Consider the following 19,099-nt stretch of genomic DNA (forward strand, 5'->3'; position numbering starts at 1 on the left):
ATCCAATTCAGGAATCTGAGCGGCTCTTTCCCCATTGTGCACTGATCTGACATTTTCAGCTTTTATCAGAAACAGGTGTTTATAAACAGAACTTTTTTGTGTGAAATACTCCACAGTTTATTTTAAATGTGATATATATATTATAAGGGGCGCGGTGGCGCAGTGGGTTGGACCGCAGTCCTGCTCTCCGGTGGGTCTGGGGTTCAAGTCCCGCTGGGGGTGCCTTGTGACGGACTGGCGTCCCGTCCTGGGTGTGTCCCCTCCCTCTCTCCCGCCTTACGCCCTGTGTTGCCGGGTAGGCTCCGGTTCCCCGTGACCCCGTATGGGACAAGCGGTTCTGAAAATGTGTGTGTGTGTGTGTGTATATATATTATAAAATATATATACACAACAGCTACTGTAAAAGTTAACAAATGGTAACCATGAGCAAAGAATTCAGGTTTGCTTAATTTGTTAATTACTGCCAAAGTAAAATGCAATCCAATGTGGGTCCCACATGTGACAGTTGAGGGGTGCGACCTACATGGAGCCCTTGTGCCTTTAGGGTACCTCTTGTGATGGCATGGGGATTAAAATCATGCTCTGTGGGTTTTCGTGGGGCCCCTACCACATAGACATGTGGAATTGAGTCAGGTTCACATACTAATTGGAAACAAAATACAAATTTTGGTAAACCGAGCACCTCGAGGAATAACTGCATTATTTTCAATAACCTTGTGCTGTATAATTTAATAGTATCATCAGCGATTAATTTGAATTAATCTGAGCAGTAGATTGCAAGGACATCACTATATATTACAGACAGACATCTGGAGATGATTTTAGATCATTTCTGACTCCTCAAGTACAGGTCAATGGTAAGGGGAAAAAAAAGAAAGAAAAAGCACTGTCAGTGACAAAGCGTGTGAGCACACCTTAACTGCTTGTCATGAGTCAGTCAAATTTAAGACATGTCCTAGCAGGACCTGTTCAGTGTGGTCTGAACATGAGGGTTTCATTAAAAACCGGGTATCAGTTCAGAATCGCATCCTTAAACATGTGACACTCAATGTCATGTGCTAAGAATCATCTGCAAACCGCCTTTTTATCAGTGTATTAAAGCACAAACGCAGAACAGTGGGAAATTAATTTAAAGAGCAGTATAATCTCACATTATTCTGCCATAATGCCCTGTCATTCACTGTATGTGTCACCCATCTAGTTTGACACATGCCGGTTGGTTGAGTAACATTCCATCATCCCACAAAAAAGCATGCTGAGTAACTCATAAAAATTTTCCCTGAGGAGGCTTCGAAGTGGAAGTGACGACTTTAACTGTACACAGTTATGGTGTTATTTGTGTTCTGACATTCAGTCGCCTCGGCTTTGAGATTGCCTGCTGGTTACTGTGATTTTCAAACCGAAAAACTCAACAGCGGAAACCACACACACACACACACACACACAACGTGTACAACCGCTTGCCCCGAGCAGGGTCGCAGCGATCCGGAGCCTAACCCCACCCCGGACAGGACGCCACTCCGTCGCAAGGTGCCCCAAGCAGGACTCGAACATCAGACCCAGCACCCAACAGGCCCTCTGCGCCCAAACTCTGAAAGTTTGACTCTGGATGGCCGCTCGCTCCATGCACAAATTCCAGGGAGGTGGCAGTCACGCTAACTCTCCCACCTGATCACATCCTGTGTGCAGCCCAAACACACCCTTGGTGGAGTTGGGACCTGTGGGTGAGGCCTTGCATATGTGTGCGATTTCCAGTTAAAGTGCAGAACAATGTTGGCACTCATGTTTAGTTTAGGTGAAGGAGCTCAAACACACACACACACACACACACACACACACACACACACACACACACACACACACACACACACACACACACACACATTTTCAGAACCGCTTGTCCCATACGGGGTCGCAGGGAGCCAGAGCCTAACCTGGCAACACAGGGCATAAGGCCAGAGGGGGAAGGGGACACACCCAGGACAGGACGCCAGTCCGCCACAAGGCACCCCAAGCAGGACTCGAACCCCAGACCCACCGGAGAGCAGGACTGTGGTCCAACCCACTGCGCCACCGCACCCCCCTCAAACACATTCATATTAATGGAAATGTAAGCACAAGTATTTGTGCTTATGGAAATATTATAACTCTGTAACCTTGTGTCATGTCTCTGAGTGTAATACAACTGAGTGAGACACTGAGAGTAATATAACATTAAGTGAGTTAGGCAGAGAGTGTGTGAAATTTTGCACATCCCTTGCTGGATCGTTGAAATTGATGATTGGGATGATGATGATTATCATCATAATGACGACGATCACGACGATCAGATCATCCATTACGTTTCTTGTTCAAGGTCCTTATGAGTGATATAAATCCTGGGACACTATTTTTAAAAGATAACTTAGGAAATCCCTAAAACGAATTCTTAGTCACACCCGTGCTGCAAATTGTTTTCACTGTTGTTTTTTCTTTACAAAAGATTAAAACATCCAGTTTGAATCAAAGTCCTTTTGGATAAATTATATTTCATTCACTGCGCAAATTCAAATTGTCAGCTGCACAAATCAGGATAAAACTGTAATTGCGTCGACTACGAGGAACAACGGAACTCGACACAAATCAATCCACGATAAATTCTCCGTTATTATGCAACCGATGCGCTCGTGCGAACAGTGCGCGCGTCTCGCGAGGCCTGCGCGAGGCGGAGTTCCATGTTGCCACGTTCCAAAAGCGGTGAAGCGGTTCTAACCAGCAGGCGTCCAAACGACAAAAAGAGCACCGCCCCTACAAGCTTATTGGGTGAATCCACCACTGTCTCCGCCCACATAGGTGTTTCAGGAACTTGACTGGTGCAATGCAGAGTCACTCAAAAGTGGACGGGCTGCGATTCGGTCAGCGGGCTCGTAAGGATTTGATTTTACTGTAATTCTTTATAATTTACCACCAGATTACATTCAACATTTATTTTACCGACAATGGCTTCGAAGAAAAATGCTAAAGGACACGCAAAAAAAGGTGCGTAAAATACCCTGATAATACTGGCGAAGTGCATAGGGCCTGCAGGAGCGTGAGAATTCAATGTATGAGTGAGAGTGAGTGTGAGAGACAGACACAGAGTGTGAGACTGAGAGTGAGTGTGTGGCAGTGTGTGTTTGGGAGTCATAGTGTGGAAATGTAATGGGCAGCCGTGAGAACGCGTTCATTCATGTAGAATAATTAATAGTAACTACCCAGGCAGATTTAACATTATATCTCCACCAATTATAAACCGGCGTTTATAAGAAGAATCAAGAATAGCAACAAGAAGAAGCTGTCTTACGACATCAGCGAATCTGTTGTCAAAATACAGTTTGTAAATACATCTTTATAGATTTTTTTGTAGAAATAGTTTGTAAAGTGTGTCTGTCGCGGTACTTAAAAATGTGAATTTACGAACATCACCAAATCTTTTACTTCACAGCAGCAGCATCATCATGCCTCATAATCAATGTTCAATTTTCGCCTTCGTTTTTCAACACAGTGTTGAAAATGTTCACTTTTAATTTAAAGCATCTTTTGAAGTTTCACCCACCCTTCGGTGGGTATTGGGGGGGCGCTGGTCACGTGATTTAATGAAGCGCCGCAAATGCTACACGTGTCATGTACTTCTGCGCGAGCCCGGCACCCTGCAGGGGCTCCTAATTATAATTACACTCATAATGCTGTAAATTAATTGTGCTGTTCATTCTCTTGCTCTTTCATTTGTGGTGATTTTTGAAAAGTTATTGTAAATCCTAAATCTTTCTTCTTTCTCCTATAAAACTAGTATGAGATGCTCAAGCTGCCTGTTCTATGCACCAGGATAATTATTAGTGTTATTATCATTCTATTTCATATATATGTAGCTACTTGTCACGGTGATGGTGACGATGAAGAAGATGATTGTTGAAGAGGAGGATGATGGTCATACAGTAACTCCTTTTATGCTGAGCTGTTCAATAACTACCTTTTGCTACAAATGAATATAATAATAGAAAACCAGACCACAAGAATGAGGACATTTCTATGATATTGCTTTTAAAGAAAATTCTGCTTTATCACTTCAGTTTTTAAGCTGAAAAGCCTTCCTTTGTGACCTTTGCTCACATTTTTTCAGAGTTACATTTATTTAGCAGATGCTTTTCTCCAAAGTGACTTCCAGTGAACTCTGTGTAGTGTTACCAGCCCACACACCTTATTCACTGTGGTGACTTACTCTGCTAGATACACTACTTACAATGGGTCACTCATCCATACATCAGTGGAACACACTCCCTCTGTGTCACTCACACACTATGGGGGAACCTGAACAACATATCTTTGGACTGTGGGAGGCAACCAGAGCAGCCGGAGGAAACACACGCAGAGAAGATGCAAACTCTACACAGACTGAGCGGGAATCAAACCCACATCCTCTCGCACCACCCAGGCGCTGTGAAACAGCAGCAGTACCATGCCGCCCGGATTTCGTTGTTATTGTAGATTGTAAAGAGTCCTGGCGTTTCGGAGAGATCCTTGCAAGCCAGTACATGACTACAGGTGGAATGAGTCCACAGGAGAAACCACACCTGGCATTGTGCATCACAGAGGCTTGTATTTTCTGTCCTCTGAAGGCAGTTCTTGTGTGAGCCCACATCTTGTTATGTGAATTTTAGGGTACAAATTACCTTTGCCTGTAAGTATGAACTCTTCAGTACGAAAAGGAGGGTTTGCTATATGAAGAAAGCTTTCACTGAAAGTTGGCGATTGAAGTAAATGCAGGCTGGCATCTGTTGCAGATATTGCGATTTAAATGAACTTGTCAGCGTGCGTAAAGACATTATCCTACTGTACCGAGTGGCATTTACACATATGATCCTGTGACAGGTCTCTTTCCAAAACAAAACCCAACGGTTTCTTGACTGGGTGGTGGACAACTGACAGACAAGGTGTGGTAAAGATGCTCTTTGTGTGGTTTTTCTATGTGCAGCCTTTGCAGAACTGGTACCTGGGTTGTGCAGGTATGTATTGGGCTGCTTTGTGGTGTGAGATCCACTTGCCTGCGCAGTGCTGTGTGTGTTGTTGAGTGATGTCTCTGTGTGTCGGGATATTGTCACGTCTTGCACCTAACACAGACGGGCTCTTCGGACCCATAAAATACTTGCCTGCAGAGCGCTCAGACTGGGGAGGCTGACACTCAATTTATTCTCAGTATTTCACACATACGTATGAAAGACAACGACAAAAATGTGTGCTGGGGGAACAGGTCTGCTAGTTTGTTTCTTTAATTCCGCTCCTGTTGGGACGGTAGTTGAAACGTGTAATTGTAACGTTGATTGCGCAATACACTTTACGCATGTGCAACTGTCGCACTGCCTTGGGGTGGACGCCTGTTCCCGTCCAGCCCTGAACACACCTCAACGCATTGGCTGCGGATCAAGCTTCAAAGGCCTATGTCAGTGTTTCCTGCTTTACTCTAACTCACGATTTTACACATGTTCTTGCCTGAGTAACAGTGTACGTTGCTCATGGGTGTGATTATGGTGTTGAATCCCCTGAAGATGGTTGCCAGGTCCTCACATTTTCCAGTGCCATTTGTTTCCCAATGGAAGGATGCAGAGCTTGGGACTCCCGTGCATGAAACGGGTGCAGTCTAAAAAAGACAATGGTTCTGTTTGCGAAGTGCTACGCAGATCATCCAAACTGATGACTCCTTTTGTGCACTAATTCTGGGTTGAGAAATTATTTTGATTCTTAAACAGTATGCAGTCGTCTTATTCGTGTGTGTGTGTGTGCGTGCTGGGTTTATGAAATTTGTTCACGCTCACCTGTACGTGGTCACCTAGGGCCTGTGCTCAAAGGGTTCAGTACACTGAGCTCCACCTACACATGAAAGCTGAGGATGGAGGGCAAATGTTGGAAAGGTGGGCACTTCCAATTATTACTTCCGTGGAAGAAAACGCTGTTGACCAGAGTGTCACACTTCTCAATGTGCAAGACAGTGGTTTGCATTAGAGGTAGAAGGTCATGGATTTTACGGAAGACTGATGTCCGTAGATAGGCGGAGAAGCTCTTCAGGGAAAGCCATGTATGGAGCACAAGTGTGTAGGAGATGGCAGCCAGTGTGCCGGGAGTCTGCCAGGAATCACTGACATTACAAAACCGAAAGAGGGAAGCCGTTGTTTTAGTGTCCCTTGAGGACGCTCTGGCGAAACTCATCCACAGGCCACCCACACAGTCCTTCCCTCAACCCTTCCTACTTTTCTTCCTTGCTGAACAATGGCAACAGGAAATCATAGGAGGATTGCCCTCCTGGGTAGTATAGGACTACTGAGCCAAAGTGACGTGACCGAGGCATCTCCATATGAGTGCTGAAATGCAACTACTTCTTTGCTGTGTGGATCTAAAAATATCCTCCGCCCCGCTTGAGTCAGTTGAGTATCGGGTTCTAGCTGAGTTAGCTGTGCAAGAGCAGCTGCAGCATACGGTAGTTTGGGTCAGGAGAGAGGGAATTCGACTGCCGTCCCCCTCCTGCGACTCCGAAACCAGGCGTATGGATGGGGGACCTTAATGCGGATCTGAAGACAATGATTGACGAAGCAGGTAGAGTCATGGCAGCCTCTCCTCACCCAGAACGACACGGGGACTTTCGTGAAATGGTGTTGACGATCTTTGTAGATCAGCGGGGATTTGGCTATTGCCCATGTGTACAAAGTGTTTGACGAAAGGTTGGACTAATTTAACGTTTCTTATTTTGCTCCAGCCTGGATTTTACAAAACTGTTTACTGAAATGGGGATGGCTGGTATGAAAGGTGTGTTTGTCCCGCTGAGACAGAGAAATGTTTTCGGCTCTACGGCGGTGTTGAAGTGTTGCGTTCTAGATAAATGTAGCATGGCTAAAATTGAAACTGAAGCAACACACTGCCAGTGTGATCCAGTATTAAAACTAGACTTGTGTACAGACTGGTACACCAGTGCTCCCATGATAGATTATCTGGTCTTGAATGTCTCTCCCTTTTTTGGTGGGTTATGAATACGAATATGTTTTTCTTGGGTTTTGAGTGCTTGGCTACTATTTTCTCCTATAACATTTAGATTATTTCATTTCAGTTTTGATAAACAAGAATGGACATGTCTTGTCTCCATACAAGACTGAAGTTGATTGTCAATTTTTGGATGATGAATCTGCAAGGATTAATAAAGTCCTATCCTATCCTATCCTGTCCTGTCCCATGTGAGATCAGGTGCTCAGTGTCAGCTTTTGATTCTTTTCTTTTTCAATAAAACCTATGTTAGCAAATGTATTCAAATGACCTCCCTGGAAGAACCCCTATTCAAAGAAGACCTCTTGGCTCTGCTAGTCCTCTGAGATCCAAGGGACAATTCTGCTCTGGATTCACTCATTACTGTTTATGTTCACTCATAAAGTTCGTGGTTGTTCTGACACACTGAGAATGCAGATGAAAGCAACACAAATGTTTCCTCTATGATTATGAATACACAAGAGGAAGAGCAAACAGGTTGCAAGGCTTAGTTGCAAGTTGGGCTCTTGATTGAAAAAATGCTAGTGATTTGTGATGAGGGACTTTTATACCTGCCCTGTCCACATGAATAAGAGACTGAAGGAACAAGAATGAATGTTAAATGACTGAAGGAAGGCTGTCATTGTGGTACTGCTTGACGTCCAGCGTGACGGCAATTTAAGCGATGCAGACTCATGTGCCAGAGCATTTTCCATTCTGTGTCTGCGCTCCATTTCTGGGTCAATTTTTCACATGGTTTGTTTCATCATATCACAGTGTCTGAATGGTTGCTTTCATTATAACACCGACTGTTCATTCCTATCTGCACGTCTGTTTAAAAAGTCTGCTTGACGTTGGCTGTGTGAGACTTGTGGGCAGCGAAGGTAACGTTAATTGTCTTGGAAAAGCAAAATATTTGACAGAACCCTTACTGCACACAATTTTAAATAATTACATGAAAGTATTTTTTAAGCATACCTGAGCTTGCATGATTGTGTGTATTTTGGCCTTTTAACACCGTGAATCATTGAATGCCGTGAAATGCTAACAGATTGTCAGCAGAGCAAAAACATAGCACATCTGAGTTGAGTCCTTTGTCACACTTTCATTTGTTCCTAGAAGCCAAGCAAACGTCAGCTGGCAAGAATGGGAAAAAGGCAGAGGCTGGTCGTAGGAGCTCCTTCTTCACGTGGTTCTTCGTACTGGCCATGCTGGGCGTCTGGATGTCCGTGGCAATGGTGTGGCTTGACCTGGTTGACTATCAGAGTGCCCTTGGTAAGACTGACTGTGTGGTCCTCATTCAGAACGTTCTGTAACCATCTGTGGTGATCTAATATGTACTTAAAAAAGGAAAAAACATTTCCTATGCATGCAAAATGTAGAATTTTTTTTTTTTTTTCCAGTTTGCAATCGTTGCATGTTAACCTGTTGTCTTAACTTTGCATGAAGCCCAGACAAACATCTTCCCTTCTAACCTTTCTGAGATATTGCTAGGTATGCGCTCATTTGGTTTGCACAACCACCACATCTTTTGCTAAACTTCATGCTAAAATTCTGATGATTTAAACCATGTTGCCATACCTGCAGCTGCTCCCCTTTGACCTCTCTTGACCAGACTCTTCTTGTTCCAGGGAAACTTGGGGCCTACGATGCCGATGGAGACGGCGACTTTGACATAGAAGATGCCAAAGTTTTACTAGGCAAGTGTAGTGAATTTGGTGTTTTTGTCTGTGTTTCAAATTTGTCTGATAATCATTTTGGGTTACTTTTGTTCTGAAGAGCAGAACAGGCACATGTGCATAATGGGGAGGGTGATGATATCAGTAAGGATCTAAAATTTAAATTCACTAATATTGACAATTCCTTCAAGGGAGACATTTTACATTGAAAATGTTAAGACAATGTACTGGAGGTTCAGAGTGCGTGAGTCCTGACAGATGCAACAATTTATAATCTTACTGAAATAACAAAAGGATGTTTGCTGGCAACTAGCATATTAGCTAATTATGCAATGATCTATTACATTATGACACAGAACAATTCTGCGTTGCACTTTGTTACAGTAGCTTTTAAATGTTCAATACAAAATACCATAAATACAAGAATTATTTGTATCACCCAGCCCTCTTTGCACATTTCTACCACTGCTAGCTTAGCTTAGCATGTTCACATGTACCTCATTTTAGGTAGGTTATAAGAGTTAAGGGGAGTTGCTGGCCAGTTTCTCTTTGCATGCATTTCTGTAACGTTGTTCCTGCTATGTGGTGATCCTACTTCTGCCCTTAGTTTCATGGGGACACCACTTTAGTGTCTCACCCATTTTCATATCCTTTGCAAAGCCCTGAACCTCAGTCTTAGTGCTTTTGCCCTCAGCCTTGCCCTTGCCTACATTACCTCTGTCCTCTTCCTCCTCTCCTTGTCTCCCTGTGTTTATGTAGGCCTGGCCAGTGGTGGCAGTAGTGAAGCTGCAAATGTCTTTGAGGAGACCGTTGGTCAAATAACAGAGACCAGCTCTGGCTGGTTGTACAACTTCTTCATCTTTCTCTATGATGTAATGACTCCTTTTGAGATACAAGAAGATGCAGAAGAAAGTGAGACCGTTGAGATTGTGGCTGGTATGTCTCACCATGAATGGGATCAATGGCGAAAGACTTACATGGTAACCAGTTTGCCAAGCTGATAGCAAAGACTGTCCACAGAACTGTACATACAACATAGGGGCAGCAGAAAGGACTAGTTCACACGACTGTGTGGACACAGTTTGAGGAAGAAATATTGTGGCTGTCAGTTTGAGAGTCCCTGAAGGAATTTAAGGAAAGCATAATGGCAACTACAAATTTCAAGTGGTGGAAGTCACTTTAAGGGGCCCTTGTTTATTTTAATCAGTAGTATCAGTTATTTGTACACAGTTGGACTTGAATTTCATTTGATACTTAGAATTAGTTGTTCAAATGCTCTATGGAAGCATCATTCTGCTTCAGTGTTCCATCATTCAAATTCCAAATTAAATCAAATCATTCCAAATTAATCAAGGACTTTCAGTGATCCAAAAATGTAATGTAAAACCTGATTTTTCAGCCAAATTCTGTAGGGTTGTTGGATCATTTGAGAGCATCCATGCCCTTCTCAGTTTTCATGTCAGGCTGTAGAAGTGTTTTCAGTGTTTTTTTGCCGTCCGAGAATTTGGAGGGTATTTTTTCAAAACAATATAAACCAGAAGCATAAAACAGCTGAGGTAGTTAGTTTATCACTGCGTGATTTAAAAATTGAAGTTTCAACAGTTTTGTTGCATACTCAACATGCAAACATTGGTGAATATGTTGCCAACCCTGGTTCGTTGGTTTTTATACCTGACTGGATGCTGATGACAATTTGGGGCCCAGTGTCAAATTTTTCAGTTAGAAACCAGTGACGGTAAAGTGTAAAATGCATGGATGAGGTGAAGCATGCCTGTCATTTTGGATGATACGTCAGTGATAAAGGACCCCGAGCCACAGAGGTCTGTTGGACTGAAATACGTCCCCAAAGACAGAATGTCTGGAACAGTACTCCACTTGACCTGGTTGCAACAGAACTGACATTATACCTGCTATCTGCTAACAAATTCAGTGTTAGCACTGGACTAATGCACTACTATGTGACCCTTGTGTGGTGTGATAGATGCCTGGCATGTGGGATTTTCTGATATGTTCTTGTTCTTCATGGAGTATGAAATTTAAAAGTCTGAAAGTTCTACAAGGGGGATGGTGTCCTCAAATTCTGACGTACAACAATGCAGGATATGCAGCCAGATACAGGTAATTACGCTTTTTCATCAGTGTTTTAAAACGTGTACTTTTTCTGCTTTGCTAGATGAGCCTTCTGTAAAAGATGAAATTTCTAAAAAAACAAAGCCAAAAGGTATTTAACGTGGATTGCACTTGATGTTTCCCTGTGTGTTTAATTGCTGACTTGCTGGCGTGGATGGCCTCAGCCAAAGAAAGAGTCCACTGCAGTGCATGGCTGCTGCCCATTACCATATGCCCGTGGTTCTCCTGCTTGGCCAGATCCATGTAAACTTGGGGATTCTGTCTGGAATCTGCATCGTGAGTAGGGAATAGGCTACATTTTTGACAAGATGTTGCTGCGCAAGTATAGAAAAAGACATGTTGTATTGGCTTTACTCACACCTCTCATACTGTAGGCAGTGTCTTTTTACCCTGTAATGAGCAATGGAAGCAGCCACTCTGTAAGCAGTAGCTGAAATGCTAACTATTACTGCTTACATCTCTTACGGATTCTTAACCTGAAATCTCATTACCAATGTCATAAGATCCGCACCTGTACCGCACCTGTAGGCCTTGCATGGTTGTGGGAGATGCTTTACGGTATTGTGCTTGCTGAGAACATCCGTCCGTGTTCACGGATGTCATGTTTTCAACTCCCTAGAGAATACTTTCATCAGAGACGTCGAGTGGAACCTTAGGGAAGCCTTGAAACGGCAGATGTCCATCCTCCATGAGAGGGTGGAAGCCAAAAAAATTGCCAAATTGGCATTGGCTGAAGTCAGGGCCCTCATGGCTAAAGAGGCTAAGGCAAGGCGAGCTCTGAAGGCTGTGGAACAGAAAAGGGAAGCATCAGCCATTAAATTAAAAGAAAAGAAGACAAAACTCAAGGAGAAAATAGTGAAACCAAAGGCAGAGCGTGCCAAAACGGATAAGGAAAGGGAGGCACGAGAAAAGGCAAGAAAACAAGAAAAGGAGAAAAAAGCACAAAGCAAAAAAGTTTCAGGACATGAGAAGAAAACAGAAAAGGTCAGTAAAAGCAGGAGGGAGAGAGAAGAAAAGCTTCTCAAAAATACATCAAAGAAGTCATCTAAAGAGTCCTCCAAGTCATCACCTAAGAAGTCCTCAGAGGACTCTAAACAGTCAAAGCAGTCTGAAAAAGAGAGTAAAAAATGATGTAAAACTGCATCTATAAAACCAAAGTTGTTAAGCATTCAGTGTTGATAACAGATGCATCTACTCAACACGGAGCTGGAGACTTGACTAGATGACAGGAAGAAAGAGGAGATAGAAGAAACTGTCATCTCCACAGGGGGCATACCATCCTGTAAATGCAGTCGTAGTTTGTGTTTTAATGATGCATGTGGCACTGAGACAGGCTTACGTTGATTAGAAGTGTGTTTGAAAGGCTTTGAAGGCGCTTCTTAAAATTTGATCTCTGTTGGTACACGTATTATATTGTATTATGAAGACTGAAGTGAGAAACTTGTATGGAGAACATAGCACCTTATGATAAACTAATTCCAACAAAAACAGAACAAAGTTTTTAGCATGATGTTGCTAGACATAGCTTTTTAAAATTATTGTTGTTAAAAGGAAAAGTCTGTCAGGTCTTTGAATAAACTGATTCATATACTGGATTTGAATAAACGTGCTTTGTTTTCACAGATGCCTTTTTCTGTCATGCAAAACACATCCTTCACTAATAGAAAATAATGATGTTGGAGGTGGTGTCTCTTTAGTGGTTTACTTGTAGGGCACGTAGGCAAGACAGGAGTAATAGCCAGGGTCCCTCAAATTTCACCTTAACTTCTACAATCCTATATCTTTTCTAGCCCACTCTTTCCTTTCATCACTGTGCAATGTCTCTGGAATGACATGAGCCTTGTCTGCTTGCACATGTGGATAAACGCTACAAAAGAACAAAAGTAAACCTGGGTCATGCTTCAGTAATGTATTTTTAAATTTTGTGACTAGTAAATTTTCTTTCTTTAACAAATTTGTTATCCTGATAATTCTGGGCAGATTAAGTGTATGAAAAGGTAAAACCCTCAATTCATTGTTACTTGTAAATGTTTTGTAACCTGACATTTTTGTAAGAAAGACTTAAATTTAAACCTTAGAGTTTTCATGGAAAACTGTTTGTAGACCGACATAAATTTTATGGTTTTCCATCAACATTTGAAACATCCAGGATTGAAAAACAAGTCTGTCATTATGGTGAAAAGTGACATGGTACTGGAGGAGACGGAAGTGCCACAATTGGAAAAAGGTAAAAGCACATAATTTTCAATACTGAATTATCTGTTTGATAGCGGAAGCACAGCTTCCTCTGTCCAAAAGGATATTTGGAGTTAATGGAATTAATTATCAAGCTATGATCCAAGAGTTTCTGTCATGAGCCACCTTACAGGCACAACCTGTTGTAATACCACCATATCATCAAGGTCCTCCATTGGCTATTCAGTTAGAAAGGTCATAACCCAGGAATCTCAATTATATTGGAGCAACCCATTGATGTCTCCCACACCCACAAATGTGATGAATAAGCTTTAATGTGTTTTAAACCTAATCTACAGAACTCAAACGTGAATTGGCTATGGAAGGAGAGATTAAGTCAAGTTCTGCACCTCAAAAAGGTTTGTATCTTTTCTTATGATCTCTAGGCAGTCTTCATTCTGTTCTTGAAATTCAAATTATTTCTGCCCACAGGGGATTCTATATTTCACCCTATTCAACAGCTAATATTACATTGCCTTACCTGCCATGGAGCTGCCTTATCCATTGTTAACTCTTCAAGCTGTACTCTCTGATCGTCATTTATTTTGTATCATCTTCTGTACTGTTCCCCTTCTTGTCCCATGTTTGGGGTCATCACTTTATCAACTTGTGCCAATAACTGAACCACTGGAATCTAGTTTCAGGAGGTCATAGGTGTTGTTATATCTACTGGTGATCAATAGCCATTTAACTCAAGTATATAATGGAAACCTAGAAGTTAAGGTTGTGTTCGCTGGCAGAGCTCAAACCCATGGAGGATCCAGAAGAAGAGGAAGGCATTGACACTGAACTGGGAACTACATTTACAGATGAAGAAGTTGACTATGAGACAGAAATGAAAGAGACAGTAGATGATGCTGCACCTGCAGAAGATGAAGTACTGAAGGAGAGTATGCACCTAGGGAACAAGATATTGGAGAAGACTGTACCCATAGAGGATGAGAATGAAGTACCCGAGGAACCCATACTCACAGAGGAGGAAGAAACAGAGGAGTTCACAGCCATAGAAGAAGAAGCACTGGAGGAACCCACAACTTCAGAGGAAGAAGTACTAGAGGAACTTGACACCAGTGGAGAAGTACTGGAGGAACCTATATCCACAGAGGAAGAAGTGCCTGAGGAACCTGAAATCATAGAGGAAGAGGTAGTGGAAGAATCCACAACCACAGGGGAACAAGTTCGAGAAGAACCCATGCTCACACAGGAAGAAATACCAGAGGAAACAACCCCCACAGAAGAAGTACTGGAGGAACCCTCACCCATAGTGGAAGAAGTGCTACAGGAACCCGAAGCCATAGAAAAAGAAGTGTTGGAAGAACCCACAACCATAGAGGGACAAGTTCCAGAGGAACCCACACTCACACAGGAAGAAGTACTGGAGGAACCCTCAGTTGCAGAGGAAGAAGTACTGAAGGAACCTGAAGAAACAGAAGAGGAAGAATTGGAAGAATCCACAACCACAGAGGAACAAGTTCCAGAGGAAGCCACACTCACACTAGAAGAAATACTGGAAGAACCCACCCCCAGAGATGAAATACCAGAGGAACCATCAGCCACAGAGGAAGAAGTACTGAAGGAACCTGAAGAAACAGAAGAGGAAGAATTGGAAGAATCCACAACCACAGAGGAACAATTGGAAGCCACACTCACACTAGAAGAAATACTGGAAGAACCCACCCCCAGAGATGAAATACCAGAGGAACCATCAGCCACAGAGGAAGAAGTACTGAAGGAACCTGAAGAAACAGAAGAGGAAGAATTGGAAGAATCCACAACCACAGAGGAACAATTGGAAGCCACACTCACACTAGAAGACATACTGGAAGAACCCACCCTCAGAGATGAAATACCAGAGGAACCATCAGCCACAGAGGAAGAAATATTGAAGGAACCTGAAGAAACAGAAGAGGAAGAAGTGGAAGAATCCACAATCACAGAGGAACAAGTTTCAGAGGAAGCCATACTCACACTAGAAGAAATACTGGAAGAACCCACCCTCAGAGATGAAATATCAGAGGAACCATTAGCCACAGAGGAAGAAGTACTGAAGGAACCTGAAGCCATTGAAGAAGAAGTAGTAGAAGAACCCACAACCATAGGAGAACAAGTTCTTGAGGAATCTACCCTGTTAGAAGAAGAAGAACCAGAAGAACTTACACCTGTGGAGGAAAACAGTCTTGAGAAATCTGCAGACATAGAGGAAGAGGTAACAAAGGATCCTCAACTTGTAGAAGAAGAAGTACCTGAGGAACCTGCAGGTGTGGAGGATGAGGCACCAGAGGAACTCACAACTGTAGAGGAACAAGTACTGGAGGAAGCTGCATCCATAGAGAAAGAAGTACTGAAGGAATCTATGCCCAGAAAGGAAGAACTGCTAGAGGGGCTGAGCCTATCAGCACAACTAGGAGAGGAAGAGATTAGACCTGTAGAGGAAAAAGTGCAAGACGACACTTTATCTGTTGAAGAGGAAATACAGGAGGATGCTGAGTCCATGGAAGATGCTCTACCTTCAGAAGAGGAAGTACAGGATGAGTTTGCTCCTCTGGGCGAGGAAGTACAGGAAGAGGCAAGACCTGAAGAGGAGAAAGGACTGGAGGATCAAGCTACACTTACAAAGGAGCGTACAGCAGAACATCTTCAAAAGGAGCCCTTTCCCGAAGGTAAGACCTCACACCACAAAATTAATTTGTTATTATTCTAAATAGATGGGAATTAACTTTTTTTTTAAAGTGACGTCATCTGTGAACAAATCTCAGTCCTCTAGAGCCCATCTCCAGAAAAACAAATTTGAAGTTCCACTGTGCAGAACATTGAGAACACACCTGAATAATTTATAAAAGCTGAGTTTTGCTACTCTGTTGAAGAGTTTAGTCTATCAGTAATCATAGTCAATGTACAAATTTTTAGTGTTTAGTAGTAAATACTTTCTGCCAGCTGTTTTAATTTACTCTGTTTTCAACAGAGGCAGAAGTTGCATGACCAATAGAATCTGAAGGTAAAATGCTGAGAGATGGTCTTTGTAATAAAAGTTAATTATTTGTGACTTACGGGGGGTGTGGTGGCGTAGCGGGTTTGGCTGGGTCTTGCTCTCTGGTGGGTCTGGGGTTTGAGTCCCACTTGGGGTGCCTTGCGACAGACCGGTGTCCCGTCCTGGGCGTGTCCCCTCCTCCTCCAGCCTTGCGCCCCGTGTTGCCAGGTTACATTCCGGTTCGCAGTGACCGTGCTTGGGACAAGTGGCTTCAGACAGTGTGTCTATTTGTGACTTTTCAAAATGTCTGGAATGCTGTGGTGTCCAAGCAGTATAAAAAGCTGCTTTTATTTCTCTCTTGTGCTGGAGTGAAAATTTCTGTCATACTTTGCTTTTGATATTCCAAAGCCAAGGGGGTGTGGTGGCATAGTGGGTTGGACCGCAGTCTTGCTCTCCGGTGGGTCTGGGGTTCGAGTCCCGCTTGGGGTGCCTTACGACGGACTGGCGTCCCGTCCTGGGTGCTTCCCCCTCCCCTTACGCCCTGTGTTGCCGGGTTGGGCTCCGGTTCCCCGCGACCCTGTATGGGACAAGCGGTTCTGAAAGTGTGTGTGTGTGTATTCCAAAGCCTGCATATAGTATGAACTATCTTTTTTTTTAAAAATTCAGAAACAGAAGTTCCCGAAGACAAATAAATTCTTCAATAAGAGCCAGCAGGTAACTTTTTTGTATTGCAATTAGATGTTAAGGTTTTCCTTGAAAGGTCAAGGTCTTTCCTCGTACTTGAAAGCTTTAGCAACTAGACCTTAAGTTTCATTTCTACTCGTATCACCACACTGATACTTCTAGCAAAATTGCTTGTGTTTTCAAAACAGAAAATCCAGACTGCAGAAACAGTTAACTAGAGGCCACATAAACCCATAACCAGGGCTTGGTAGTAATGAGTTACTTTTACTATGTTACTTGCCTGTGAGAAATGGTTGGAAGAACAAGAGTTACGGCGCCACCACAGTATCCGTATTTGGTCAAATCTCTGAAATGCTCAAAGTTCTCCTGTTTGCAGAAGCAGAGATTGGAATCCAGAGAAACTGAACACCCCGAGGACCAGGCCAGGTGACACACCTTTGAAAAAGTGCTGCTGTGATTCCGCACCATTCCTCCATCCCAATGACATCTCCAAATGTGATCCAATCTCTGTCAGTGGTTTTTTTTCTCAATATGTTGGACCCCCCCTCCTCTTTATTCACTTTGACATTTATAGTACCAAATGAAAACAAATTATGTAGTTTTGCTATGCTGTGTGAAGGTGGGGCTTTGTCCTTGTCAATCAATGTGTTAATATTGTTTTTTATTTCCGTTCTGTTCTGGTTCTGACACTTACAAGCGTGTTTTAGCTGCAGACAGATGCTACTCTTTAGCTGCAGTCTAGAGCCTCTTTTGAATTTTCGTGTATCAGTGAATAATGCTTATCATTAATATTTTGTCTGTGAAAGCTGGTTCTGGACCTGTGCCTAAGGGTACTTTCTACCTCCAGCTGAGTACGAGCCCACCTGCATGTCCCATGTCTCTACATCATGTCTCAGGGCGATGATGTCACTGCTGTCATGTCACTTTGTTGAATTATGCATTGGATTTATTAATGTGAAGATACTATGCAAATGCTGCACTGATCTTTCACAGGGAAACGTTCCACTGAAGTGTTGTGTTACCAGTATGCGCTCAGTCTTCGTATTGCAGCACACTGATTCATTTAGGCTGGCAGGTGAAATTGTGACGAACAACAGAATATGCAAGCGTGTGTGTGAGTGTGTGTGTTACATGTGAGATATTTTTCAAATGTGTTTGTCTTATTTAATACGACAGATTTTAATGGTCCATTGAGCTCAGCCTTGAAAACGATCTTTTATTTTCACTGAGAGCATTTGCTGTTCCATGATTTGGGGTAAACTTCAGTTTGATGAGCTTTTAGCAGCTGTCTTTTTCTTCCCTGTGGGGCTAATTGAATGTAGACGTTGAGCCCGACCGGAGTAACTGGCTCTGCTAATGTGTCGGACCTGGTTGAAACCCAAAGGCGACAGAACTCTTCACACACTGTGAACTTTCCAGCAGCAGCTCTGCGCATGTGGTGCAGTCGGGCACCTGGACTGTGCTGGTTTTTGGAAACCTCGCTCTTTTGATTTATCCTGATAAATTTAGTTGACTTTTGATAAAAGTTTGCAGAAAAAAGTGTGTTTTTACCTAATTATTCCAGTGTCTTGAATTGGAGCCTCTTGCAAGACTGCTGGTGTTGAGCTGAAGGTTTGTTTTCGCTCTGCTCTGGCATGGCCTCACCTGAAGGAAACCTGGCCTTGCTGTACTTGCTGTAGCATCTCAAGACTGGGATGATCTGTCAGTATGGACCCAGACTATGGACCCAGACCAGACCTTGTATTTGCTGTTTGTTTGTGTTGTGTGTGTGTGTGTGTGTGAGATGTGATGACTTTCGACCTGCCAGAACTGATGATAGCAACCTGAGAGATATTAAAAAATGCTGAAATGCAACTTGTTTTGGGCTGTTATATTTACAGAACAGGTTGTATGTAGTTTGTTCGTTGTAGTTTTTTGTTTGCTTTCATCTTTCTTCACTTCTTTTCTGTTGCCACTTTTACTTTTTAGTGTGAATTTTTAATGTGGTGTCTTGTTTCACGCAAGTTTTACAACACAGACCTCTGGTGTTTTGTAGAAACTGTTAGTTTATCTTTTAAATTTCCGGTTTTCAGAAAGTGTTCATTTATCCAAGCCATATGCAGTATGAAAAGGTAAAATCTTGCTGCTTCAGATAGTTTTCATTACAAGGAACAATGTTGCACAACTAGCAGCCAGAACCATAATAATCAGTGATATATTTTTATTGCAGTTCATATCTGAACAGAAGTTTACATAATAAAGGTGTTTTGTGAAAGGTTTACATGCTGTCCTGCTGTAGTGCCGGACTGATTTAAATTATTGTTTTCTTGCATTGGGAGTTTGACACTCTCTGTTTTCTGTAAATGTTCTGGTTTCTGAGCTGCAATAAAGATGGGAATAA

General features: G+C 42.7%; 1 protein-coding gene across 7 annotated transcripts; it reads left to right on the forward strand.

Annotated features, from left to right (window-relative positions):
• Nucleotides 1–2,876: 2,876 nt before the first annotated feature.
• On the forward strand, nucleotides 2,877–19,099 carry asph (aspartate beta-hydroxylase). Of its 7 annotated transcripts, none has more exons than XM_018757859.2 (8): nucleotides 6,447–6,603; nucleotides 8,143–8,298; nucleotides 8,655–8,723; nucleotides 12,982–13,059; nucleotides 13,367–13,426; nucleotides 13,808–15,727; nucleotides 16,702–16,749; nucleotides 17,096–19,099. In XM_018757859.2, exons 1-7 carry the CDS (start codon nucleotides 6,558–6,560, stop codon nucleotides 16,725–16,727), a joined length of 2,355 nt encoding a protein of 784 aa, XP_018613375.2. In that variant the 5' UTR covers nucleotides 6,447–6,557; the 3' UTR covers nucleotides 16,728–16,749; nucleotides 17,096–19,099. The 7 variants fall into 7 exon arrangements, with proteins under 7 accessions (XP_018613377.2, XP_018613378.2, XP_018613375.2 ...); XM_029253575.1 differs by lacking the exon at nucleotides 16,702–16,749 and having other exon boundaries at nucleotides 13,808–14,596; nucleotides 14,753–15,727; XM_018757863.2 differs by lacking the exon at nucleotides 17,096–19,099 and adding an exon at nucleotides 16,030–16,062 and having other exon boundaries at nucleotides 16,702–16,734.

This window comes from Scleropages formosus, chromosome 7 (assembly GCF_900964775.1).
Source record: "Scleropages formosus chromosome 7, fSclFor1.1, whole genome shotgun sequence".
NCBI lineage: Eukaryota > Metazoa > Chordata > Actinopteri > Osteoglossiformes > Osteoglossidae > Scleropages > Scleropages formosus.

What these genes read in the sequence shown, in the direction of transcription:
- asph (XM_018757858.2), top strand. Translation starts at nt 6,558, where the DNA reads ATGGGGGACCTTAATGCGGATCTGAAGACAATGATTGACGAAGCAG. An exon ending in TGACTATCAGAGTGCCCTTG is followed by an intron (nt 8,299 to 8,654) that starts GTAAGACTGACT and finishes TTCTTGTTCCAG; the next exon opens with GGAAACTTGGGGCCTACGAT. An exon ending in AAGTTCTGCACCTCAAAAAG is followed by an intron (nt 13,427 to 13,807) that starts GTTTGTATCTTT and finishes GTTCGCTGGCAG; the next exon opens with AGCTCAAACCCATGGAGGAT.